Source organism: Pituophis catenifer, unplaced genomic scaffold (assembly GCF_029215685.1).
Source record: "Pituophis catenifer annectens isolate HBS135680 unplaced genomic scaffold, rPitCat1.0.hap2 SCAF_2, whole genome shotgun sequence".
NCBI lineage: Eukaryota > Metazoa > Chordata > Lepidosauria > Squamata > Colubridae > Pituophis > Pituophis catenifer.
Window position 1 is genome coordinate 296,831,338 of NW_027256882.1, and position 26,157 is coordinate 296,857,494.

Here is a 26,157-nt window from a genome sequence, read left to right on the forward strand (position 1 = left end):
GGGGGCCGCTGATAAAAAGGCCTTTGCCCCCTCCCTTTGGGGCCCGATGTGCCTGCTGCCCACTTGCAGGCAGCATCGCCGCCCTCCATCTCCCAGCTGAGCCTCCTCTCCCTCCAACTGTCACCAACCGACTCTCCCTTGGATTCTCCACAGCATTCCAGCCCCTCCCCCTGCAGACCCTCGCTGCTCCTCTGGCCCTCAGAGTGTGGGTGCAGCACCCATCTCCCTGCCCACCCCGGGCTGAACCAGCTGGCCGCTGTGCTGACCATGCGGTCCCCCCACCCGAGGCCTCCACTGCCTGGGGCGCCAGCGGCAGGCTGGGCATGACCTCTCCAGAGGGTCCCAGGTTGAGAACCCCGAGCGCGGCCGCAGGAAGCGGTGAGCCGGGAGGGGAGGTGGGGGGCAAGGGAGGAAAGATCCCACCTGAGCCTTCATTGATTTGGAAGAGGGAGGGGCCCCAGCATGAAGGGGGCAAGAGACTGCTGGTCTGCCCTTCCCAGATGACCTCTGTGCCAAAAGAGGCTGGGGGTCAGCAAATAGGAATCTGGAGCCCCAGCTCTACTCTGGCCCCATTTGTGCTATGGGAAGGGAGGGCAGAGGCCATTTTGGGCCCACTTCGCTAGGGGTCCATGGGGAAGATGATGCCCATGATCCTTGCCCAGAAGGGCAGTCCCGGAGGCTGGGGCAGAGACCCCTGGAAGAGACCCCTGGGGCAGCTTTCAGTGCAGCCCCGACCCTCAAAGGCTTTTGTAAGCCAACGGGGGGGGCTCCCTGCTTCCCCTCTGGCCGCCACAGCCATCTGCCTTCCTCCCAAAGGGCTCTTGGCCAAAACGACAAGCAGTTCTGTGGTTTCCCACACTTGGAGTCAGTTCAAGGGCTGCGGGCCTCCTGCTGCCCCACCCCACCCCAGCCAAAGTAGCCAGTTGGTTTCCTGCTTTTCTTTTGGAAAGGATGAGCCCAGCCAAGGACTCTCCCTGGAGGTCACCACTTGGAAAACCCCTCTTGCTCCTCGGCCTAAAGGGTAGCCCCCTCCCCTTCGGGGAGGGGCTGCCGGTCGGCAATTCCCTCCCCCCAAAGAGGGAGAGTCCTGCCTGTCTAGGGCAAGAGTCTGTCTAGGGCAAGAGCCACTCAACTCAAAGCCCCCCGCCATGTCAGGGACCTGCAACCCCCAAAATCCCCCTGAAACAAGGCAGAAAAGTGGCTGCCAGCTCCTTCAAAGTATTGCCTTGGGGGTTCCCTCCCCCCCTTGATCCCTGGGCTCTAGCGAGGGGCAGGCCAAGCGGTGCTTGGCCCTTGCTCTGAGGCCACAGCTGTGTCTCAGGGCTGATTCTTCCCTCCCAGAGAAGCCCCCAACCCGCTGGGGATTTCTTTGCAGGAATGCGAGGGAGGGGAAGGGATCCTCCTGCTGCAGGAGGCAAGAAGCAGGGTGGGGGAGAGGGCAGGAAGACATTTCTCTGCTCCGTTGTGTGAGTGAGACCGTGAATCCCTTGCAGTTCTCCTCTCACACCTTCCCAAGCAGAACTGGCAGCTTCCCATAGGTTGCCCGTCTTCATGCATGAGGGACACCTCCCCCCCCATATTTCCTGTGGGTCAGTTCAGGAGGGGGGAAGCCAGGAGGCAATTGGGGTCTCCCTTCTATTTATGCAGGCTGTGCCCCCTGCAGTGCTGGGGAGGGTACAGGTGCTTGCCTGGGAGGTCCACGTGAGACCAGTCACCAAAAGGAGGAAAATCCTGGGACTTTTCCAGATTTCACCCATCTTCATTGCTGGAATCCCTTGGATGGGATTCCAGCCCTGCTTTCCTAATGGGCAGGTGGGGGTGAAGCTGCAAGGAGGACTGATTCCTCTGAATGTGGCTTCTCCCATCTTTGGATACCTGTATGTGTCTGTGTCTGTGTGTGTGTGAATTCATGACACCAGAGACACAAACCACAAAAGGGCTTTGAATCTCCTTGCTGTCTTCTCCTGGATGTGAGAACCTGGGACCACCCTAATTTCTGCCCTGTGCTGAAAAGCTTGTCTGGTCCTGGGGGCTTTTTGGGGTCTCCTGCCCTGGAGGAGCTGATGGGGAGAGATGGGTGTGTGGGCGCTGGGCCAAGGGGGAACTGCCAGCCTGCTCTGAAAGTGCTTGCTAGGGAATCTGCAGGTGGGTCAAGCCTCTGAGCACGCCAGCCGGAGATGGTCTGGAAGGGCTGAAGGCCATCGCTTACTGGAAGCTGAAGAGCCCCAGTTCTGCTTCTAGGGCCCAGTGTCTGGTGGAGGGGCCACAGGGGCTGCTGAAACTGGACTCAGGAGGGCCACTGGACCAGCATGGGAACTGCTGATGTATGAGAGAAGTGTGCCTCCGAGTGTGCCAACACCGTGTTTTCCCGTGTTGTTGCATGATCTAGTCGAGGCTTACAGTGGAAGGCAGTGCTCTTGTGAAACCTGACTAATGATTGACCGCTCCGTGGAGAGCAGCCTTGATCCCCTGGAGGTCAGTGGGATCCCTCCCTGGACATTGTGGTAGTAAAAATGGCTGGATCCCTTTTTTCTCCCACCGGCATCTTCTGTGAACCCCTGCGCAAAGAGGGAGGGCTGCCTCTTCTGGTGGTTTTTGAAGTATTGCAAGCCACCTAGAATACCTTCAACTCGTGGCTGGCTGAGGAATGCTGGGAGTGGAAGACCACCAGTTGCCAAGGTTGGAGGCCCCTGACCTGGAAGACATGGCCCAGAGCAACAAAGGAGTTGTCGGCACCTTAAATGGAAGAGTGGCCGGACTGCTTCCTCTCCCACGGGCCTCCATGCTATTTTGGGGACTCTTACAAGCAGCAGCATAATAATTCCGTTCGGCCTTTGGAGCATTAAGAAAGGCCTGGCCCCCAGAGTTTGCACGGGGAGGAGCTCTTCCTGGCCGCACTGGGACCACGATTGATTGGGGCTCTGCTCTCCTGGCTCCGGCTGTGGCTGCTATGTTTAAAAGTGAGGCAGGGCAGTCCTGGAACTTCAGAGGAAAGGAAACCCTATGGGGGGGGGGGCTGAGTACCTGCAGAGTCCTGGAGACTGAAACCCCAATTGGGGGGCTATGGGCATTGGCCCCCCACCTTGTGCTCATTACAGTTGGAAGTTGATGTTGGATGAAGACCCACACAGTGTTTCAGCGATAACAGACCTCTGAATCAGAATAGAGTTGGAAGGGACCTTGGAGGTCTTCTAGTCCAGCCCCCGGTTCAAGCAGGAGAACCTATACCAATTCAGATAAGTGACTGTCAAGACTTCTTAAAAAACCTCCAGTGATAAGAGCACCTATGATTTCTGGTGGCCAGCTGTTCCACTGGTTAATTGTCGTCACTGTTAGGAAGTTTCTCCCTAATTCCAGGTTGCTTCTCTCCTTGATCAGTTTCCATCCATTGTTTTTTGTCCTGCCTTCAGGTGATTTTGAAAATAAATTGACTCCCCCCTCTTTATGGCAGCCTCTCAAATACTGGAATCCTGCTATCATGTCCCCACTAGTCCTTCTTTTCTCTAGACTAGCCAAACCCAAATTCTTCAACAGTTCTTCATATGTTTCCAGGCCTTTAATCATCTTAGTTGCTCTTCTTTGCATTTTTTCCCAAAGTCTCGACATCTTTTTTGTAATGTGGTACCAAAATTGGATGCAGTATTCCAGGTGTGTGGCCTTACCAAGGCTTTATGAAGCGGTATTAATACTTCACGTGATGTTGATTCTATGCCTCTGTTTATACAACCAAGGATTGTATTAGCTTTTATGGCTGCTGCCACACACGGCTGGCTCTTGTTTAAACAATCGTCCTCTAGGACTCCAAGGTCCCTTTCACAGTTTCTGTTTTTGAGCCAAGCTTTGCCTAATCTGTACTTGTACCTTTGCTTTTTTTCTGCCCAGGTGTAAAACGTTGCTTTTCTCCACATTAAATTTCATGTTGTTGGATGGGCCTCATTGTTCAAGTCTGTCAAGATCTTTTTGGATCCTGAGCTTCTCTTCTGGGGTGTTAGCTATTCCTGCCAGCTTAGTGTCATCTGCAAATGTGATGGGTTCCCCTTCTATTCCCTCAACTAAGTCGTTTATGAAGATATTGAAGAGTACTGGGCCTAAGACAGGACCTTGTGTTACCCCTCTGCTTCCTTCCCTCCATGTGGATGTAGTACCATTAAGGACTACTCCTGGAGTACAGTTTGTCAGCCATCTGGTGGTGATGCTGTCTATCCCACATTTTTCTAGTTACACGAGAAGTAGGTTGTGGTCTACTTTGTCAAATGCCTTGCTGAAGTCTAAATATACTATGTCCACAGCATTTTGCTGATCTACTAATTTAGTCACTTTGTCAAAGAATTAAATAAGATTGGTTTGGTATGATCTGTTTTTAACAAAGCCATGCTGGCTACCAGTTATAACTTCATTGGTTTCTTGATGCTCACTGATCTGTTTTTTTATTTTTTTCCCAGTATCTTCCCGGGTATTGATGTTAGGCTGATTGGTCTGTAGTTTCTTGGGTCTGGTTTTCCCTCCCCTTTTTTGAAGATGGGAACCACATCAGCTCTTTTCCAATCCTCTGGTAGTTCCCCGGTGCTCCAGGATTTTTTTTTTTATTAAAAAGTTTTACAACAATTTGTAAAACAACAAATATTACAACAATTTTTTCCCATCCTTCCTCCCCACCTTCCCTCCTCCCCCCACCCCCCATCCCTCATGCCCCCTCTCCCTCCAACCCCCCTCCCCCCACCCACCCACCCCGGACTTCCCAGAGCAAATACAGGGTGTAACATTTAACAAACATAAACTAAAATATGCTAACTTTCTGTAGGCTCTTAATTCTCTCTTGCTCTTTAACTCCCCTTTCAACTAACAAAACATAATTCAAAAAGAAAATGTTGGTTTCATTCATAAGATATTTGAAACTTTTTAGTCCGATATTTGTTTTGAATATAGTCAATCCATCTTCTCCATTCCGATATATATCTTTCATTTGAATGGTCCTTCAAGTATGCCGAAATTTTTGCCATCTCTGCTAAATTCACTACTTTTAATGTCCATTCTTCAATAGTAGGTAAGTCTTCCTTCTTCCAATACTGCACCATCAAAAGTCTGGCTGCTGTTATTAAATATAGTATTGATTTGGACAATTTGGCAGTGTTGAGTATTGAATGGCAGATTATTCAATATTCTTTCTTCTGTTAAATTCATCCAATCACTAATTGCTGACAGAACAGCTGCCTCATAATATAGTTGGGCATTTTGAGACCTCCTCTTTCACGTATATCCTGCATTATTTTTTGTTTTATTCTCGGTCTCTTCCCTGCCCAGACAAAATTATTAATACCCTTCTGCCATATCTTCAAATTTTCATCTTTTTTAAGTATTGGTATCATTTGAAAAAGAAACAAAAACTTAGGCAAAACATTCATTTTTACTGCTGCTATTCTTCCTAACAAAGATAATTGTAATTTTTTCCAATTTTCCATCTCTCTCTGTATTTTTTGCCACAACGGATTTTTGAAAGATATGATACAATGGTTCTGAGTTCTCTGCCTCCCTCCCAGTCACATTTCTAGAAGCTGCTTTCTCTTCTGAAGAATTAGGGGTGATACAGTAGCTGTCTTTCAGTGCATGAGATGCTTCACAGAGAAGACGGGGTCCACTATTCTCCAAAACACCTGAAGGCAAAACAAGAAGCAACGGATAGAAAGTAATCAAGGAGAGATCCGAGCTAGAACTGAGGAAATATTTCCTTCACAGTTAAAACAATTACTGTATTTTTCAGACTGTAAGATGCTCCAGACTATAAGATGCATCTAGCTTTTGGGGAGGAAAACAAGAAAAAAAAAATCTGCCTCTGCCTCCCAGCAATTTGCCTCTTTGCAGCAAACAGCAAACAGCCTGGTCAGCTTCAGCACAGCCTGATTTAACACAAGCAGCTGATTGGCGGTTGGATCCCGGAATACTGCCTATCAGCTGTTCCAGGCTGCAGGTATCACCACCCCCTATTTGCCACTGCTACTTATCGCCACCTCAGCGCATCCTATTTTTGGCATCCTTTCCAGGTGGTAGGAATAGGCGGCGGCAGTGGCGATGGGCAATGGCAATCTCCACAGCCTGGAACAATTTATAGGCGGTATTCCAGGAGGCTGATCCAACCACCAATTAGCTGCTTGTGCTAAATCAGCCTGTTGTGAAGCTGACCAGGCTGTTTGCTGTTTGCTGCAAGGAGGCAAATTGCTGGGAGGCAGAGACCGAAAGGTGGGGGCCGGTGGGGCTTTGGCAACATTCACTGTATAAGACGCACAGACATTTCCACCCACTTTTTTTGGGGGAGGGAGGAAGTGAGTCTTATACAGCAAAAAACAGAGTAATCAGTAGAACAACTTGGCTCCAGAAGTTGTGGGTGCTCCATCAGTGGAGGCTTTTAAAAAGAGACTGGACACCCACCTGTCTGAAACGGTATATGGTTTCCTGCTTATGCAGGGGGTAGACTAGAAGACCTCCAAGATTCCTTCCAGCTCTAGGAGTCTGTTCTCTCTGTCCAGATGTTCTTCCAGCAGAGAACCAAACCATCGGGGTGGGATGGAGCAGAAGAGAACAGTGTGTTTTTCCCCCTCTTGGATAAAGCTGGATAGCTGACTTCCCAGCAGCTGGATGTGAACATTCCTCTCTCTAAGTTTATTGTGCTTCTCTGCCAGATCATTTGGAAGGATCATGACCCCCAGCCCCCTCCCACTCACCCTCTCTGCAGGAGCCCGGCCCCATGCCTGACGCAACCCTCAAGTTCTTTTGCCAAACAGCCCCTCCAGGCACCATTTTGGCCAGGTTCTTCAGACCAGGCAAAAGCCAGAGAAGGGAACACAGCTTCCTTCTTTCCCAGGGATTTGGGGCCACTCCAGGTAAGTCCCTTGCCTCCTCCAACTGGGACTGCTCGGTGCTGCTGGAAGGATCCTCTAACCCTAACCCTGGCCGCCCCCCCGCCGCCCCCCCCGCGGTCTTCCTCCCGCAGGAGCCTGCAGGCACCTGAGCATCGCTTTCAACCCCCTCAGGCAAGTCTCCAGGGCATCCACCATCCTTCTCGCACTTGCAGCTTTGTGATTTGGGCAAAGGAAGCTGCTTCCTACTTTCAGTCTCCTGTCAGATTATCTGCATTTCTGAGATGATACTTCAGCTGACAATTGAGTGTTTCTGATACCACTGAAATCTTGCTTAATATGCAGTCCGAGAAGCATCCTGCAAAGTTTGCGAATAGTTTTTGAAACTTTGTCAGTTGCGTTGTCTGGTTGATGTTTTTTTCAGTAGGCGAAGCAGCTGGAAACTTTGTATATATATATATATATATATATAGATGTTTTCTCAGGTTTTCGCGGGTGTTTGTATGTAGGTCCTTGGTTATTCGGGTCTTCTCCCACGTAAAATTGGAAGTGTTTTGGCGACGTTTCGACGAAGTCTCATTCGTCATCTTCAGGCTGGTGTTCTCGGCTTCATGCTTCCAGGAGCACGAAGCCGAGAACACCAGCCTGAAGATGACGAATGAGACTTCGTCGAAACATCGCCAAGACACTTCCAATTTTACGTGGGAGAAGACCCGAATAACCAAGGACCTACATATATATAGATATATATATATCTGGCTGATTTTCTTTCCAAGTCTTTACTCTTTCTGCTGGCTTGATTACTTTTACAAATTTGCCCTCAATAACTAAGCAAGACAGGCGAGGCCGGGGTGATACCCTCCCCTCAGGCTCCCTGGAAGCACCTTTGCATTTGAAGGTCCATTAAGCTTCTGCCAATCAATGCATCATCATCAGATCCGTCTCTCGTTTCCCAGAACAGCAGAAAAGCAGCTGAATGTTTGTTCTCTTTTGATAAGCGGTGAACCTGTCAGCCGTGGAGGCCATCTTTTTCTTTCTTTGGAACCCTGACAGAACCATTTTGAGAAAATGGGGGTGGTGGAGGGCGTTTGGCTGAAGCCCCCTGTCAGGTATGCTTTTCGCGAAAGAGGGGATAAATTGTCTATAGAAGTTAGCAAACCCTAAGAAACTTTGTAACTGTTTACGGGTGCACGGTGCGGCCCATTCCAGCACTGCCCGGACCTTCTCAGGGTCCATCTCTATTCCCTCATGCGATATACGATACCCCAGATAGTCGATTTTGTCTTGGTGAAATTCACATTTAGAAAGTTTGGCATAGAGTTCAGCTGCTCTGAGTTTCTTCAAGACCGTTCGAACCAACTTTACATGGTCGGCCATGTTGTCAGAATAGATCAGAATGTCATCCAAATAGACCAACACCCCCTTATACAGGTGCTCGTGCAATACTTCGTTGATCAACTGCATGAATACAGCCGGGGCTCCCTGTAGTCCAAAAGGGAGTACTCTAAACTGGAAACATCCCAGTGGGCAATTAAATGCTGTCTTCCATTCATCTTCCTCTTTTATTCTCACTCGGTAGTATGCCTCTCTTAAATCAAGTTTGGTGAAAATTTTTCCCTTCCCTAAATGGGCTAACATGTCCTTCATGAGTGGGAGGGGATAGACATTTTCTACGCAAATCGCTTTCATGTTTCTATAATCAACTACTAAACGGAAGGATCCATCTTTCTTTTCGCGGAACATTACTGGCGCCGCCACCTTGGGTTTGGCTCGTTCGATGAATCCCCGTTCTAAGTTTTTGTCAATAAAATTTTGTAATTCCCCCAATTCTCGAGGTGTCATGGGGTAAATTTTTGGTTTGGGAAGCTTCACCCCAGGGAGTATTTCAATGGTGCAGTCAGTGGCCCTGTGGGGAGGCAGAGCATCCGATGCTTTTTCGCTAAACACTTCCTTGAGATCCCAATATTCCTTTGGAATTTTCTCTTCTCCCTCAATATAGTTAATGGCTACTGCCACCCTTTCTGGTCTTATGTCGTCCCTCGGGGGGGGCTTCCTTTTCCGGAGTTGGTTCTGCTGTGCGGATGCGCAGGACCCCCGTCTTCCAAATTACTTGTGGGTTCCATTTGCGAAGCCAGGGCAGTCCTAGAATGAGGGGTCTTTCCATACCAGGGGCTACAATAAATCTGAGATTCTCTACATGATTCCCCAACTGCAGTTCAAGGGGTTCGGTCATAAAGCTAGCTGGGCCCCCTCCTGCAATCGACCCGTCTAATTGACAAAATGCAATGGGTCTTTTTAAAGTTTTCAGTCTCAGTCCCATTTCCTCCACTACTTTGGGGCTAATTATGCACCTAGTGCACCCCGAGTCCAACAGGGCTAACAATTGCGCGTGAGCTCCTGTGGAGGGCACCCTTACTTCTACGGGGATGAGTAAGGGTTCTTCCGTGTGACTCACCCAATCGTCGGAGTCGGAGTCCGTCTCGCTGTCGTCATCGTTGGTCGGAGTTCCCAACTCACCCTGGTTTCAGGGAGTGAACTCAACGACTTCTCCTTTCAGGGCGGTGCCGCGGGTTTTGGTGGGTATTTTGTCGCCTTTCTTTTGGCCGGCCCTGGTAGCTTTTGGCGGTGGCTTGGAGAAACATTCGGCAGCCCGGTGACCCTCCTTCCCACATTTGAAACAGGTGAAGGGCTTTGACTTGGGTTTGAATTCGGTCTTCCCGCCAGTCATCTTGGGTGCCCCCTTACGGTGGAAAGAGGATGACTGGACCCCCATCCGCCTTCCTCGGAGTTCGCTCCGTCTCAGCTCAATCTCTACATCCTCAGCTACTATGTACCATCTATCCAAATCATCGGGGACCCCCATGCTTCTGCAGTCTCAATATATCTCTTCATTCAATCCATCCTTGAAACTCTCCAAAAGAGCCATTTCTGACCAGCCTGTCATATAGGGTGCCAGTTCACGAAACTCTTGGATATACTCTGCCACCGGCCTCCGGCCCTGCTGAATGCTCTTCATTCTGAGTCTCGCCTTTCGTTCAGCTAAATGGTCTTCAAAACGCCTCCTAAGGGCCCTCATGAACTGGTTGTAATTTCTCAGTAAGAGGGAGTTGTTATTGTGGAGAACCACCATCCACTCAGCAGCTACTCCCTCTAGGGCATTCGCGACGCTTCTGACTTTAGCCGCCTCTGTTTCGTAGTCCTCCCCCCAGTCCTGCATGTGGTTCCACACTTGGGTCAGGAAAAATCCCAAGGCTTTAGGATTTCCATCAAACTTCCCAGGAAGGGGGGGATTTTTGGCTTTTTACGTCTGCGGGGGGGGGGGCCTGCAAGGCTGGGGTTCTCTGGCCGGCTGCATCTCTCCCTCGAGCTGCCGAAGCCTGGGATGTTCCCTCCTCAAACTCTTCCTCTCCCCTCCAAGCTGTTTCTTCTGGATCCCCCCTGGGGCTTGCTTCCCCCTTCTCCCCAGGAATTCCAAAAGACTCACGGTTTTTTCTGCTTTCTTCCACATCACGGATAAGCTGCAAGGCTTGTTCTATCATGAGACGTTCCTTTTGCTCTTGCATCCACACTGCCTCCTTTTTACGGGGTCTGGAAGTCGTCACTCCCCGGGGGTCCTCCCCCCAGTCCGGCAGTCTCCCCACTCCTTTCGACCATCTAGCTTCCTCCGGCTCCAAACGGAGTTTTTCCAGCCATTCTGCAGTTTCTCTTTCCGACTGGAGGGCGGTTGAACTCGCTGCCCCCATCTTCCCTTCTTCATCACTCCCTCGATCTGACATACTTTGGATTTTCAGTCCCCTCGGGTTTTGTCCGGGATGACTGGTTGTGACTTCCAGCTTAATGTCAGGTATGCTTCCTTCAAAATCCAGGAAAGAAAAACCCAAACTCAAACATTTTGAAGAGTTTAGTACTTTTACTGAATATGAAATGATCGCAACCCAGGTAAAGCTGGAAGTGAGCAAAACGCGCGAAATGCATCTACTAAGCTTCTCCCCCCCCTCCCGTGTCCATTGATCATCAGCCAATCCAAAGGTCTCCCAAAGGTCAGGTGGCATCACGTCTGGCAGTGTCATTCATCAGGAATGTAGGGCAGTTGGTCAGCCGTCCCCTTTGAAGATTCACTTTCGTTTCTCATGAAGACACGTCCTACAAGGGGAAAAAAACACCTCCTGCATCTTCCCACCCTTCGCCCCCATAACTAATCCCTCCCCCGTTTCTTATGGCAGCTGAAGCAGGCAAAGCTGAGGCTGACACCCCCTGAGAGAGAGCCTGACTCCCTCCTTTGATTGGTCGCCATGGCTCCAACCCCCCCTCATCCCCCCGGTTTCCAAGGCTGGTATGGGGGAGGAGGGGTAGGTTAACTTCACAGCCTTTCCAGAAGTGACCAGGGAGATTTTGTCCAGAAACCATAAGGCTGGTCATAGGAGGCTCGTGCGATGGGCTTGGGACAGTCCCTCTGCTGGGGGGGGAGCATCTACTGGAGGGGGGCTTGCCTTGTTCCAGGCCCTGCAGCAAAATGACACCCCAAGTGTGACCTCTGTTGCTTCTTGGAAACAGTAAACAGTAAACAGACTGGGAAACAGTATTCCCGACTGAATTGGCCCCCTTCCCAAAGAGTCGTGCCCAGCACTGCTTAAGCAGGGGGCACAACACCTTCCTCCCACGATGGGACCCCTGCCACAATGGGCATCCCCCCCTCCCTGCTCACTGGCCTCCCCACATTTCTTGCACTGCTTCCCAAGGAAGTCATCAGGCTACCCTGCCATTGCTGGCAAGGTGGGTTTTTTGTTTGTTTATTAGATGCATTGAATTAATTAATTAATTAATTTGTTTATTAAATTTAACTGCCACTCAGCTTGCTGTGAGATTTGCAGAGGCTGAACACCCCTGGTACCCCCCCCCCCCCCCGTGGAGATTCCTGGGTGGGCCTCCGCTTCAGGAAAGTAGAAGTTACCCCCATGCTGTACAGAGGCAGACTGTGTGTGTGTGTGTGTGTGTGTGTGTGTGTGTGTGTGTGTGTGTGTCTTGGTCAGAAGGAAAGCCCCAAGATTTGGGCCCCCAAAGGCATCATTGTGGCTCCCAGGCAGCAGGGAAGGGACCCCTTGCCTGGGGTTGGGAGGGGAATAGGTTCGGTGAAAGCTAGCCAGGCCTGCTGGCTGGGAGGGGGCATGGCTGTCTGCCCACCCTCCTCCTCTCCTGAATGTTGCATCATCATGGCCCCCACCCCAGCCAAGAGGCCCTGTGGCAGCCTCCCTGTCCTGGCACCCAACTCCTACGCTTGCCTTGCAGAGGAGGAGCGGTGCTTGCGGGCAAACGACCGGGCCTTCAACCTGCAGTTCGATTATGCTGTAAGTAACCAGATTCCACTCCGCCCCCCCACCCCTCTCTGAGGTAGAGAGAGGAGAGCCGAGGGTCTGTGGGAAGAGAGCGTTGGGGGTGGCAATGCCCTTTCTCTCCTCTTTGCCACTCAAACCCTCGGGGGTGGGGCTTCCTTGCCCACTCAGCCCCCCAGCGATTCATCTGGGGGGGGGATGAGTCATGCTGCCCGACTCCCACCCTTCTCACGGTCGTCTTCTGTCCACAGAAAAACTCCATTAAAACCTCCAAGTACAACCTGTTCACCTTCCTGCCTCTCAACCTCTTCGAGCAATTCCAGCGAGTCGCCAATGCCTACTTCCTCGTCTTGCTCATTCTGCAGGCGAGTCTTCCCTTCGGGCTCCCTTCTGCTGTGGGCCTGGGCAGGGAGGGGGCCCGGGCACCGGAAAGAGCAGGCACCGCCTGGGAAGGACCCCGAGAATGCCCCTGGATGCGCTGGCTGGCACTTTCCCTTCTGAGGAACAAAAGTTGGTAGAACAGCTCTGGAGCCTTTCAGGGCTGCCCTCCTTAGTCCTTGACCTACAACCATTCAGTCAGTGACTGTACCAGGTTAAGATGGCGCTGAATGAATGATGGTTACACTCGGTCCTCACAGCTGTGGCTGTCCCAGAACTCCCCAAATCTTGATCCGGGTTCTTGGCAATCCCTTCACACGTATCATGGGTTGCCAATTTGCAATGGGGAAACTGGTAGGGAAGATGGCAACTTGCTGGTGTAGCCCCCTCCCCCACTTGTGCACCCTCCCTTAGGCCCTCCTCACTCACACTCACCCTGCAGTGGCCAATTGTGCAACCCCACACACCCTCCCAATCCTCACTGCAACCCACAGACCCCCTGACCACTGCACTACCTTGTGCACCCTTGTGCAATCTCTCCAGCCTGTGCGGCACCTCTTGCACACTCTCCCTGGCACCTTCCCCATGCTGCGCCTTTTGGGCACCCTCCCCTGCCCCCCCTTCGCTCCCTTCCTCCCTCCCCCCACCCAGCAACAGCCAATTACTTCTCTGCCTGCAGGCCTGGGACCTGCAATTTCCTGCCAGCTTCCCTTCTGACTTCCCAGGAAGTTGCTTCACCTAATGGGATTCAGTTAACAACAACAATTGTGACTGCAGGGATTGCGTCACTAAGTGTTGCAGTTGCACTTTATGACCGGATCACTTAGCAATGGAAATTCCAGGCTCGATTGCCGTCATAAGTCAAGGACTTCCTGTCCTGAAGAAAGTTAGAAGCCACATCAAAGACTTTGAGCAACAGCTGGGATTCCTCATAGCCCTTAACCTCCTTGCGTTTAGTTCCCGTTCTAAGGGCCTGCTCCATTTCTCTCATCTGCCTTCATCTCTGGAGGCTCCCTGAGGCTAGATGCCCTCAGGACGGTCCCTCCCTGCTTTCCACAAGTCCAGTAAGCAGCTGAGTCTCTCGCTTTGGGTGCGACTCCTCTCTAAGAGGTAGGCATCTTTTAAGGTTTATTTGTGGAGAGTTGCCTCACATGTTTTGATGAGTCTTTGTGCCTCTTCTGAGTCTTCTGCAACCTTCTCTGGCTTTCTAAGCACAAGCCAGGGAGATGTGCTTGGCAGTTTTCCGACAAACTGTCATGTGTACCACAACAACTGTAGGTCCCGCCTTCTGCTCCATTCTTCTTTAGTTTTTCACGGCACCATTCGTAGGCTGGCTTTTGTGCCTCCCCTTCCTGGGGGGACTTTCAAATAGTCACGTAGTCATACACAACTTCCCCTTGAGCGGTTGTGTGGCTACCTCCCATTGGCTCCCCTCCGCTTGTTCACACCCTGGAACCGACCCCCTTATCCCCTTCAGCGGCCTCTGTGGTGGTTCTGCTTTGGCAGCAGAGAGCGGTCCCCGAGTCCTTTCCAAGGGACACTCGGCGACACTCTTGCAATCCACCAGCTTCTCCTCCTGCTCCTGCTCCTGCTCCTCCCCCTCCTTAGCTGGCTCCTTTGTGCTCTGCAGGAACAGAGAAAGCGGAATAGAGGTGTTCATGGCAACCGGAGGCTGATTCCCAGGCTTGACCTCTTCTTTAACCTCTCTGCCTGCCAAGTCACGGTGGAAAATCCCCCTGAGCCTTCTGGGCATCCTGATTTTTCTCTCTCTTTGCAGCTCATCCCTGAGATCTCCTCCCTCTCCTGGTTCACCACAGTGGTGCCTCTGGTCTTGGTCCTGACCGTGTCCGCAGTCAAGGATGCCATGGATGACGTTGTAAGAGTCTGGTGACAATGCACATCAATGCAACACTCCCCGTGCCCAGCTAACTGCATCAACCCTAAGCTGGGCCCAAATTCAAATTGAAGTCATCGGAGTAAACAGTCTCATCCCAAAGCAGCTGGGACCCATCTCCCGCCCTTGTGTCCAGAAGGAGGGGTCAGCAACAGACAAGACTTCCTCTGTGGCCAGAGAGGGAGGGGGAGAGAGGGGGGTTTCTGGAGGAGCCTTCAGAGCAGCTGTTCTTGGCCTCCACCCAAGTCCAGACAATGCAAACAGTGAAGATTTGAGAGGAAGGGCAGTAAATGTTCCAGGGAGGGCACCACTTCCTTGACATCAGCCGTCCTGCTGGTGAAGACATTCCCTGCTTTTAGGGCTCCTGAAATCCTGCACTTTCCTAAGGTGGTTGGACAGGTGTCAGGTTGGATCCTAGCCAGTCTTGGGTGCCCTCTCTATGGTTTGGCTGATTCTAGTTGTGTTTTGTTTTTCAGAATCGCCACGCAAATGACAAGCAAGTCAACAACCGGCCAGTTAAGGTTCTGATTAATGGCAGGTGAGCGGCCTGCAGGTCACCCAGTGAACAGCTGGCAAGTCCCAGAAGCTCCTTAAAACTAGGTTGGAGGGTATTCCCTGGTGGTCCAGAGGTTCCTTGTGGGGCCTGAGGAAGTTTCCACAGCCAGAGCAAACTCGTGTCAAGGATCACGGCCCCCAAGCTGGAACAAGCGTCCTTTCACCCCCTCAGAGGCTGAAGCCGTATCTCTCAACACAGCCCTGATGTCTTCTCACCTCCCCTCAGTTAGCAACAGCACTTAAGACTTCTATACCACTTCACACTGCTTTCCAGCCCCCTCTAAGCAGTTTACAGAGTCAGCCTCTTGCCCCCAACAAACTGGGTCCTCATTTTACCCACCTTGGAAGGAAGGAAGGCTGAGTCAACCTTGAGCTGAGTTTCTTTTACAGGTGGCTCAAAGGTGGAGCCCGTTTGGGATCAAATTGCAAAGGCAACACGAAAAGGATGCAATTAAATATACCCCCCCCTCCCTGCATCAGAGGTGGGGGCTTCTCCTTCTTTGAAGCCAAAGGGCTCCTGGGGGGGACAATGACACTTTGCGCTCATGTCGCTGAGAGAGAAGCAGTTAATGGGAGCGTCTCTATGTGAGGAGCTCGGAAAAGGTGTGAGGCTGGGTTAGGCCCTTGGGCCAGGAAGGTCAGGCTCCTGCCTCACCTGGTGGTCAGCTGGATGCTACCTGGTTTGGAGGGCAGGGACCCCTCCCAATGCTGTTTCCAAATATTTAGGTTTCAGCCAATGGAAAATCACGTAGGGAGTTCTTGAAAACAGGATAATGCTCAGCCCATCCACTCCCTTTTCCAGACAGACCCCTACAAGGGCTGTCAGCTAGTCCCGTAGCTGGACTCTGCTGTGGGCAGGAGAGCCCAAGGATGGACTCAGACTTGCCAAACTGGGCCAGACCCTCTTCTCTCTCCAGACTGAGTGCCTGTGTCAGCCTTTCCATTATTTCTTTTCTGTCCTTTTTCGCACCTTTCCCAGTCCTGTCGTCTTTTCCTTAAGGCACAGGGGCCAGAACTGAAGAGAGCACAACAAGGGTGGTCTTGCCACCGATTTGTGTCAGGGGTCATTCTTTGAGCAACTCTATTTGCTGTTCCCAATTTCCAAAGGGGAATTGCCTTCTGGACCCCTGTTTTTTTTTTTTTTATTGCAAAAGTTTTACAATTACATTTTCACCCCTTTCCCCCCCCCCCTCAACCCACCCCAAACTTCCCAACCTCCCTAACCCTCCCTAGACCACCCCTTCCCCCGGACTTCCACACAATATACTCATCTCAAGTAAAAAAAAAACCCTTTGTATAAAATTTGAACCCCTCCCTCCCCCGTATAATTTTTCATCTTCATTACATTAAAATATTACTGTCTTGACATATCATTTTCAAATAAAAGCTATTTGATACTTCCTAGTTTGATATTTGTTCTGAACATAATCTATCCACTTTTTCCATTACCATTCATAAGTCTCTTGTAAACAATCTTTTAAGTATGCTGAAATCTTCGCCATCTCTGCAAAACTGGCCATCTTCAAAGTCCATTCCTCGATAGTGGGCAAAGCTTCATTCTTCCAGTATTTACCTATCAACAATCTTGCTGCTGTTATCATATACAATATCAATTTTGTTTCACCCAATGTAAAACCCTTAACTATACCCAATAAAAACAGTTGTGGAGAAAATTGAATTTTTTTCTTCAAAACATTCTGCATGACCCACCAAATTTTTATCCAAAAAGCCTTAACTTTCCTACAAGTCCACCAAACATAATAATATGTAGCATCTAAACAATCACATCTCCAACATTTTGGCTGAACATTAGGGTACATACACAACAATTTTTTGGGGTCTAAATGCCATCTATAAAACATTTTATAGAAATTTTCCCTCAAATTCTGCGACTGTGTAAATTTAACGTTCTGAACCCAGATTTTTTCCCATGTTTCCAGCATCACTGGTTCTTCAAAATTTTGTGCCCACTTAATCATACAATCTTTGACTAATTCAGTTTCTGAATCCCTTTCTAACAAATCATTATAAAGCCTTTTAATATGCATTGGACCTTTCTCTTTTATGTGTCTAACCAATTCTTCCTCATGCAACATAATACCAGTTTTTTGGTCCTCTTTCCATCTCAATTGTAACTGATTATATTGTAACCAAGTTAAGTTAATCCCTTCATCCAACAGTGTCTGTAATGTCTTCAACTGCCATCTGCCCGCATCTGTAAAAAGAACCTCTTTGTATAAACCCCCCCCCCCCGAGTGACATTATATTTGTATTCCACATAATATGACCAAGATCCAGCCATAGCGGTATTTTATAATCCCATTTGAATCGGTGCTTCTTCCAAACTCTCATCAAAGAGTCTCTGAGTATATGGCTTTTAAATACTTTATCCACTTTGTTGTCATAAAATAAGTAAGCATGCCATCCAAATTCAAGATCAAAACTTTCAATATTCAGTATTCCAGTCTTTTTCCTTCTAAACCAATCACTTGCTAAGGTCAAAGCTGCTGCTTCATAATATAACTGTAGGTTTGGAAGTTTTAAGACCTCCCCTTTCTGGAACATCCTGCATAATTTTCAATTTCACTCTCAGTTTTTTCTCATTCCAGACAAACTTATTCACTCCAGTTTGCCAGACTTTCAGTTGTTTATCACTTTTAAGCACCGGAATCATTTGAAACAGAAAAAGAAATCTTGGCAAAATGTTCATCTTAACTGCTGCTATTCTTCCAAGTAGAGACAGCTGCAGTTTTTTCCAGGTCTCCATATCTTTCTGCACCTCTCGCCACAACACCTCATAATTATTTTGAAACAATTTCATGTTTGATTCTGCAACCTGAACTCCTAGATATTTTACCTTCGGTACAATCTCAAAACCTGCCCTCCTTTCAAGCTCGTGTTTACGATCTTGTGTCATATTTTTAACTATCATCTTAGTTTTTTTCTGATTCAGTCTAAAACCTGAAACTTTACCATAGTCTTGTATAATGTCCTTCATCAGGATTATTTTTTTTTTTTTAATTGCAAAAGTTTTACAATTACATTTTCACCCCTTTTTTCACCCCCCCACCACCCTCCCCAAACTTCCCATCCTCCCTAACCCTCCCTAACCCTCCCCCCCCAGACTTCCCTATTACATACTCATAACTAATAACACTAATAAATAAACCTGAACCCATCCCTCCCCCTATATAATTTTTCCTCTTTGTCTCTTTACATTAAAATATTTCTAATACATTATTTTCAAATAAAAGCTATTTGATACTTTCTAGTTTGGTATTTGTTCTGAACATATTCTATCCACCTTTTCCATTCCCATTCATAAGTCTCTTGTGAACAATCTTTTAAATACGCTGAAATCTTCGCCATCTCTGCAAAACTGGCCATCTTCAAAGTCCATTCCTCGATAGTAGGCAAAGCTTCATTCTTCCAGTATTTACCTATCAACAATCTTGCTGCTGTTATCATATACAATATTAGTTTTATTTCACCCCGTGTAAAACCCTTAACTATACCCAATAAAAACAATTGTGGAGAAAATTGAATTTTTTTCTTCAAAACATTCTGCATGACCCACCAAATTTTTATCCAAAAAGCCTTAACTTTCCTACAGGTCCACCATACATGATAATACGTAGCATCCAAACATTCGCATCTCCAACATTTTGGCTGAACATTAGGGTACATACATGACAACTTTTTAGGATCTAAATGCCATCTATAAAACATTTTATAAAAATTTTCTCTCAGGTTTTGCGACTGTGTAAATTTAACATTCTGAACCCAAATTTTTTCCCAAGTTTCCAGCATCACTGGTTCTTCAAAATTCTGTGCCCACTTAATCATACAATCTTTAACTAATTCCGTTTCTGAATCTCTTTCTAACAAAACATTATAAAGCCTTTTAATATGCATTGGACCTTTCTCTCTTATATGTCTAACCAATTCTTCCTCATGCAACATAATACCAGTTTTTTGGTCCTCTTTCCATCTCATTTGTAATTGATTATATTGTAACCAGGTTAAATTAATCCCTTCGTCCAACAGTGTCTGCAATGTCTTCAGCTGCCATCTGCCCGCATCTGTAAAAAGAACCTCTTTATATAAAAACCCCCCGAGTGACATTATATTTGTATTCCACAAGGTATGACCAAGATCCAGCCATAGCGGTATTTTATAATCCCATTGGAGTCGGTGCTTCTTCCAAACTTTCATCAGGGAGTCTCTAAGTATATGACTTTTAAATACTTTATCCACTTTATTTTCATAGAATAAGTAAGCATGCCATCCAAATTCAAGATCAAAACTTTCTGCATTCAATATTCCAGCCTTTTTATTTCCAAACCAGTCACTTGTTAAAGTTAAAGCTGCTGCATCATAATATAACTGTAGGTTTGGGAGTTTAAGGCCTCCTCTTTCTGGAACATCTTGCATAATTTTCAATTTCACTCTCGGCTTTTTCTCGTTCCAGACAAACTTATTCACACCAGACTGCCAGACTTTCAGTTGTTTATCACTTTTAAGCACCGGAATCATTTGGAACAAAAACAGAAATCTTGGCAAAATATTCATCTTGACTGCTGCTATTCTTCCAAGTAAAGACAGTTGCAGCTTTTTCCAAGTCTCCATGTCTTTCTGAACCTCTCGCCACAACACCTCATAATTATTTTGAAACAATTTCATATTTGATTCTGCAACCTGAATTCCAAGATATTTTACCTTAGGTACAATTTCAAAACCTGCCCTCCTTTCAAGCTCGTGTTTACGATCTTGTGTCATATTCTTAACTATCATTTTAGTCTTTTTTGAGTTCAGTTTAAAACCTGAAACTCTACCATAGTCTTGTATAATGTCGTTCATCAGGATTATTGATTCCATTGGTTGTGATAGGGTAACAACCAGATCATCTGCAAATGCCTTTATTCTATAATCCTCTTGCCTTATCACTATACCTTTCAAAATTTTTGAGTCCCGTATTGTATTTAGCAAGACTTCCAATGTTAATATAAATAAAAGTGGGGACAACGGACATCCCTGTCTTGTTCCTTTTTCAATTTTAAACTCTGTCGTCAAACTTCCATTAATAATAATCTGTGCTTTTTGCTCTTGATAAATTGCTGAGATCGACTGTATAAATTGGTCCCCAAAGCCCATCTTTTTTAAAGTCTTTAGTAGAAAGTTCCAATCCACTCTATCAAAGGCTTTCTCCGCATCCAAAAAAACCAGCACTGCAGAAATCTGTTTATTCTTATCAAGATATTCCAATAAGTCTATTACTTGCCTTACATTATCCTTCATATATCTACCCTCAATAAATCCCGCTTGGTCCTCATGAATTACTTTTTGGATTACTGGCATCAACCTGTTGGCTAATACCTTCGCATAAATTTTATAGTCTGTGTTCAAAAGAGATATTGGTCTGTAGTTCTCTGGTTTTTTAGGACCAACTTGTTCCTTTGGTATCAGAGATATATAAGCAGTTGTCCAAGATGGGGGTATTTTACCCCCTTGTTGAATATTGCAAAATAAATCTCTAAGTTGTTCCACCATTTCAGCTTGTAAAGTTTTGTAATACACTGCAGTCAAACCATCCGTGCCAGGAGCTTTGGCTGTTTTTAGCTGCTTAATTGCTGCTATTATCTCCTCCTCTGTTATAGGATAATTCATTCTTTCCTTTTGTTGATCAGTAATTTTTGTAACTCTCTTATCCTTTAAATATTTTTCTATAAGTCCATTCTGCACCTCTTCTTTGGCATATAATTTAGTATAATAATCCACAAAAGCTTCTTTAATTAATTTTTGTTGAAAAATTTCTTTCCCTCCAATGTTAATACTATCAATAGTCCGTATACTTTGTTTTTTCCTCAGTGTGTAAGCCAACCATCTGCCCGGTTTATTGGCATTGCAAAATGTATTATGCTTCGCGTATTGTAAACTTGTTGCAACTTGTTCCGCCATAAGCATTTGAAATTGGTCTTTCAAAAGTTTTATAGCACTTCGTATTCTTTCATCTGTTGGGTTTTTAATAAGTAATTGTTCCTTATTCTTTATTTCCATTTCCAACTCAGATCTTTTCTTTTGTCGGAACAGTCTATGTTTAGAATTCATGTAGATAAGTACCCCTCTCATATAAGCTTTACTAGCGTCCCAAACAATTTCAATTGGGGTACCTTTATTCAAATTTATCTCAAAAAATTCTTTCAAATGCTTTTTAAGTTCTATTGTATTTTTTTCATATCTAAACAAATTCTCATTTAATCTCCAAGAACGTCTCTCAACCTTGTCCATCTCAATTTCTATCCATACAGGGCTATGGTCAGTCAAAGTTCTTGGAAAAATCTTTGTTCTTTTTGTCTTAATAAGTAGATCATTTGACAACAGGATAAAATCAATCCTAGAAAAGGATCTATGTCTATCGGAAAAGAAAGTGTAATCCAATTCATTTGGATTATGTATTCTCCAAACATCTTTTAGTTCCATATCTTCTTTCAAATCAAAAAAAGTCTGCGGTAGTCTAATTCTAGACTTTGCCAAGCTCTTTTTGTCTAATTTAGAATCAATTACTCCATTCCAATCTCCCATAAATAAAATAGATCTATAGTCCCATTGCACTATTTTAGTATGTAACATCTTGTAAAAACAATCCTGTTGTTGGTTGGGAGCATAAATTCCAATCAAAAGAATTTGACCATTTGCTGTAAGCAATTCAATTGCTACAAACCTACCATCTTGATCTACTTCTATAACTTTTGCTGTTAATTTTTTATTTACATAAATAACCACACCATTCTTTTTCTGCGAAGTTGAAGATATATAATGTACTCCTAATTTTGAATTTATCAGATATTTCTGATCTTGAGTTGTAATATGCGTTTCTTGTAAACATATTATATCATTATTAAATTGTTTCAAATATGTAAATAGTTTCTTCCTTTTCTGTGCTGAGTTCAACCCATTAACATTCCAAGATAAACACTTAAGGGTCATCGGCCTGTTTCTGGAGCGCAGAGCAAAATATTTGAAGTTCATCCAAGAGCTTCGATCTTGCTCCTCCCATAGCTCCACTCTCTTGTGGGGTACTCTTTGCTGCCTTCTTGTCTTGTCTTTCCTGTTGTTGTTGTTGCTTTTGTTTAAGTAATTTGGATTGAGCTCTAGTTATACGTTGATCTTTAACTTCAGTCAACTGAATCAAATCCAAAATTGGAGAAGAATCCAGCAAGGGCTCACTCAGAAAACCTCCTTCTGCACCTTGCACATTTTCTAATTCCTGCTTAGGCTGTTCTTCCAATTGCCTCTCTTCACTCTCCTTAATCTCCAAAACTGTAGATGTACGTGGAGATGGTGTTCTTTCCTTAAGAATAGTACTATAAAAATGTTGTGCCTTCTCCACAGTATTCAATCGATATCCTTCTCCCTTATATCTAAAAATTATCCCAGCTGGCGCATCCCACCGGAAGGGTATCTGTAAGTCTTTCAATTCCTTAACAAGAAAACCAAATTCTTTTCTAGCTTTCAGCATTTTAGGAGGTAATTCTTTAAAAATTACAAGTCGTGAGCCCCCCACTTGTACAGAGGTGTGAAAAGATTTTTGGAGGATTTCATTTCTAATTTCTCTCTCAGTAAAATATATGACCACATCTCTAGGCAGTTGTCTTTGTCTGGCCACCCAAGAGTTCACTCTGTAAATTTTATCTATTTTGTGAAATACCAGATCAGGGTTAACTTGTAAGATCTTAGCCAGGGCTTCAGAGCAAACTTGTCTCAAGTCCTGTCTCTCCTCCTCTCGAATTCCCCGAAGCCGTATGGCAAATTCCATCGCCCGGAATTGTATCATGACAATCTCATCTTCAATTCTCTGCATTTTATTATCAGCTTCTTCAATTTTATAGTCATTATCTTTCATCCTAACATTAACTTCTAATTTGAGTTCTTCAACTTTAAAATCAACTTTCCCAATAAAATTTGCCAGGCCAGACGCCACTTCTGATATTTTTTTGGTCACCATATTTTGATTCTGCTTCACCATATCTTTAACTTCATTAATTTCCTGCAGAAATTCCTCATGTGATTTTTGAAGTTTATGATCTATTTCCTGTTGAGATTCTTGAAATTTTTCATCCAAAGTTTTAGAAATAAAGTCTTTTAAATCTCCCACATCAATTTCTTTTTTCTGAGTTTGTAACTGTTGAGCAGGGGGAAGTTGCATTTGATGTTTATGTGTGGGGGATCCCCCCCCTGATGCCTTCCCTTCCTGCTTCTTTGAAGCCATTGTGCCACGTAAGCTAATTTTTCTAAAGAGGGAAGTTCTTTTTCCTTTCCCTCTTCCACAAAAACTTCTAAAAAAGTCCCCCAGATTTAATCAAGTGAAGCTGAAGTAAAACAAAGTCAAATTTTAGAAAAAGAAATTTTTTCTTTAGATAGAGCAACTTTGTAGCAGCTTTATAACTTTGTAACAAAGCAGGAAGGCTTCACAAATCCACTTTCATTAGCTCGTTAACTCAAATGCTGGGCGCCATTTTTTTTCAAATCACTTTCACTCACTCACTTTCTCTTTTAAATTAGAAAGTCAACAAAGCACTGATACTTGCAGTTTTCAAGTTTCTGGATTCAAGTTGATATTTCCGTTGTTTGTTAAAATTAGTTCCTTTCGCTTTAAGAGTTTGCTGCTGCCGGCTTGTTCTGCTAATTAGCAGAAACGTCCCACGCCGCCCGGAGTTTCAGCAGGTTGGAAGGGAGCCACGCCTGTTTCCTCCCCAGAAACAATTCCCTGGGGGGTTACAGGGGCTCAACCTGTACCCTGCTATCTCTTCTCCTTCAATCTTCAAGATTTTGGAGTTTTCGAGCCGCTCCTCGATCGCGGGGCGGCTCTACAGGCGGCGGGGCTGGCGGTCTTTAAAGAAACACCGCCGTCGCCGAGGCTCGCAAACCGGAAGTCGTCCTTCATCAGGATTATTGATTCCATTGGCTGTATTAGGGTAACGACCAGAGACCCCTGTTTTAATTGAGCTGCACACTGTGACTGTGAAACTGCTTTCCTGGTCACTTGTGGCCTGCTCATGTCTCATCCGTGTAGATTAAATTTGGATTATTTGTGCCAGCCTGCATCACATTTGCGTGTTTACCTCCAATCACATTTGCCTTTGGGAAACAGTTCAGGGAGAACCGTCTGGAGGTTTTCCAAACTTTACCCAGTTTGGTATTACCAGCAAGGACAGACACCTCCCAGCCCTAACCCCAACTCTTATGATCCTGAGAAAATAAAAACAAAGATATAAAAATGGGACAAAGTTTCCCAAACATTAAGACCACATATGTTGATCAGCTAGTATGAAAGTAATTCCAGGATGGGACGGTTAAGGAGACAGGAATCGCCAGAGAGAATCAATCTGCCTCTTTCCCAGCACCCAGTGACCACTTATCCAAAATACACAATTTTCCTGAAATCAGAATCACAACTCCTCCCAAATTGAAAACCCCAGGAAGCATCTTGATGCCAATCAGGCTTCTCACCAAAGCTGACTCACAGCTGCTCCCTCAAAAGATGCAGGAGGCTTGCTATGCTAAGGGATGCCCTTCTCTCTGGTGTTTTTGTAACTGGGGTTTTCTTCTAGTTTGAAGGAAGACTTATGGCTCAACGTTGAAGTGGGAGACATCATCAAGCTGGAGAACAATAATTTTGTGACAGTAAGCGAAGGCAGCTCCTCCCCCACCCCCTCATGCCAAGGGTGTCCCAGGAGGCTCCTTAGGGACCAGCTCTCTTGCCCTGACCAAATAAATGCCAGCATGGAAGTTGCTCCAAGTGCTCTCTTGGGCAGCCTTTGAAAGAAGCCCAACCTGGAGCAGGAGCTTTGGAGCTGAGCCGGACACTCACTGGATGTTGGAGAGGCCCTTGAGCGGACTCAAATGCAGCCAGTCTGTCTTGCCATCCTGCGTCAGCAGCGCCTGTCCTGCAGCTGTCGTGCTGGATAGGGACGTGCTTGGATCTGGGGTCCTCTCTGCATCTCCCACCCGCAGCCTTTGGGCATGGCCAGAGGGGTCCCTCGGAGGCCATGTGGCACAACCATGGTCCCTGGGAGGGAGAGGACAAGCAGCCGGTGCCTGGGCAATCTATTGGCACCCATTCCCCACTGTCCATGTTGCAGAATGACAACCCCTGGCATTCCGTGCCATTGGTCAGGCTGGGGGGATCTAATGGGACTGAGGTCACCAATCACGAGGCTGCCTTGCCCTCCGGTTGCCGGGACGGGGGTCTTTTCCCTGGACAGAGAGACCTCCACCATGATCCGTGGAGAGAGGGGGCAGCCGGCATTCCCTGCCTGCCGTTTCTCACCAATTCTTCCCCTTTATAGGCAGACGTCCTCTTGCTCTGCAGCAGTGAGCCCCACAGCCTGACCTACATTGAGACAACGGAACTGGATGGGTAAGTGTCTGAGCCCCCTTCCTCTCGGTGGGCAGCCGGACCCTCCATCCTGCCGCCTTTAGTCTGGAGCCTCCCGCCCGCATGATCTCTGGGTGGTGGTGCATCCTCCCTCCACTCTCTCGTTGCAGGGAAACCAACCTGAAGGTGAAGCAGGCGCTGACCGTCACTGCGGGGCTGGGGGGGGACCTGCAGGCCCTGAGCAGCTTTAATGGTACGGAGGGGAGGGATGCTTGGCCAGCTGAGCAGCCCTGGGCTTCTGCCACCTTTGCCCCTGCCCTTGGAGCCCCAGAGGGAGGGGCTGGGGGCAGCTCTGGGTCAGGGTTGCCTCTTTGACCCAGTTTGGACTCTGGTGTTGCCCCACCTGCTTTTCCCTGGCAGTTCTTTTCCTTCCTCTCCAGCAAGGATAGCAGGGTTGAGTGGGAGTGGGACCCTGGGAAGCGGGAAGTCAGGACAGGGCCCTCGGGGGGGGGGGGGTTGCGGGAGGGTTCTGAGCCAGCTGTGATTGGGGGGCTGCCTGCATTAGGGGTTCTCCCCTTGCCTGGCCAGAGAGACGCTGATTCAGAAAGCCCAGCCGGAGGAGCATTTTGTGAGGTGCAAAGCCAGAGAGAATCGCATCAGTTGTGACTCCCAATTCCTTAATTTGTCTTGCTCCCACCCTGAGGATGCTCTTCCAGCCTTGGTGGGGTGGTTGTAGAGGCCTGCCGGTTGTGGCTTATGGGTTATGGGGTG

General features: G+C 47.1%; 1 protein-coding gene across 3 annotated transcripts in view; it reads left to right on the forward strand.

Moving 5' to 3' along the window:
* The window catches only part of LOC139313395 (phospholipid-transporting ATPase ID-like), a 50,898-nt gene that overhangs the window by 2,703 nt on the left and 22,038 nt on the right, over window positions 1-26,157 (forward strand). For all 3 annotated transcript variants that reach the window (XM_070938999.1, XM_070939000.1, XM_070939002.1), the window contains exons 2-8: window positions 12,138-12,196; window positions 12,433-12,546; window positions 14,337-14,435; window positions 14,930-14,991; window positions 24,620-24,692; window positions 25,358-25,428; window positions 25,557-25,639. In XM_070938999.1, the coding sequence (XP_070795100.1) occupies window positions 12,138-12,196; window positions 12,433-12,546; window positions 14,337-14,435; window positions 14,930-14,991; window positions 24,620-24,692; window positions 25,358-25,428; window positions 25,557-25,639 (561 nt within the window). The remainder of the gene's footprint in view (window positions 1-12,137; window positions 12,197-12,432; window positions 12,547-14,336; window positions 14,436-14,929; window positions 14,992-24,619; window positions 24,693-25,357; window positions 25,429-25,556; window positions 25,640-26,157) is intronic.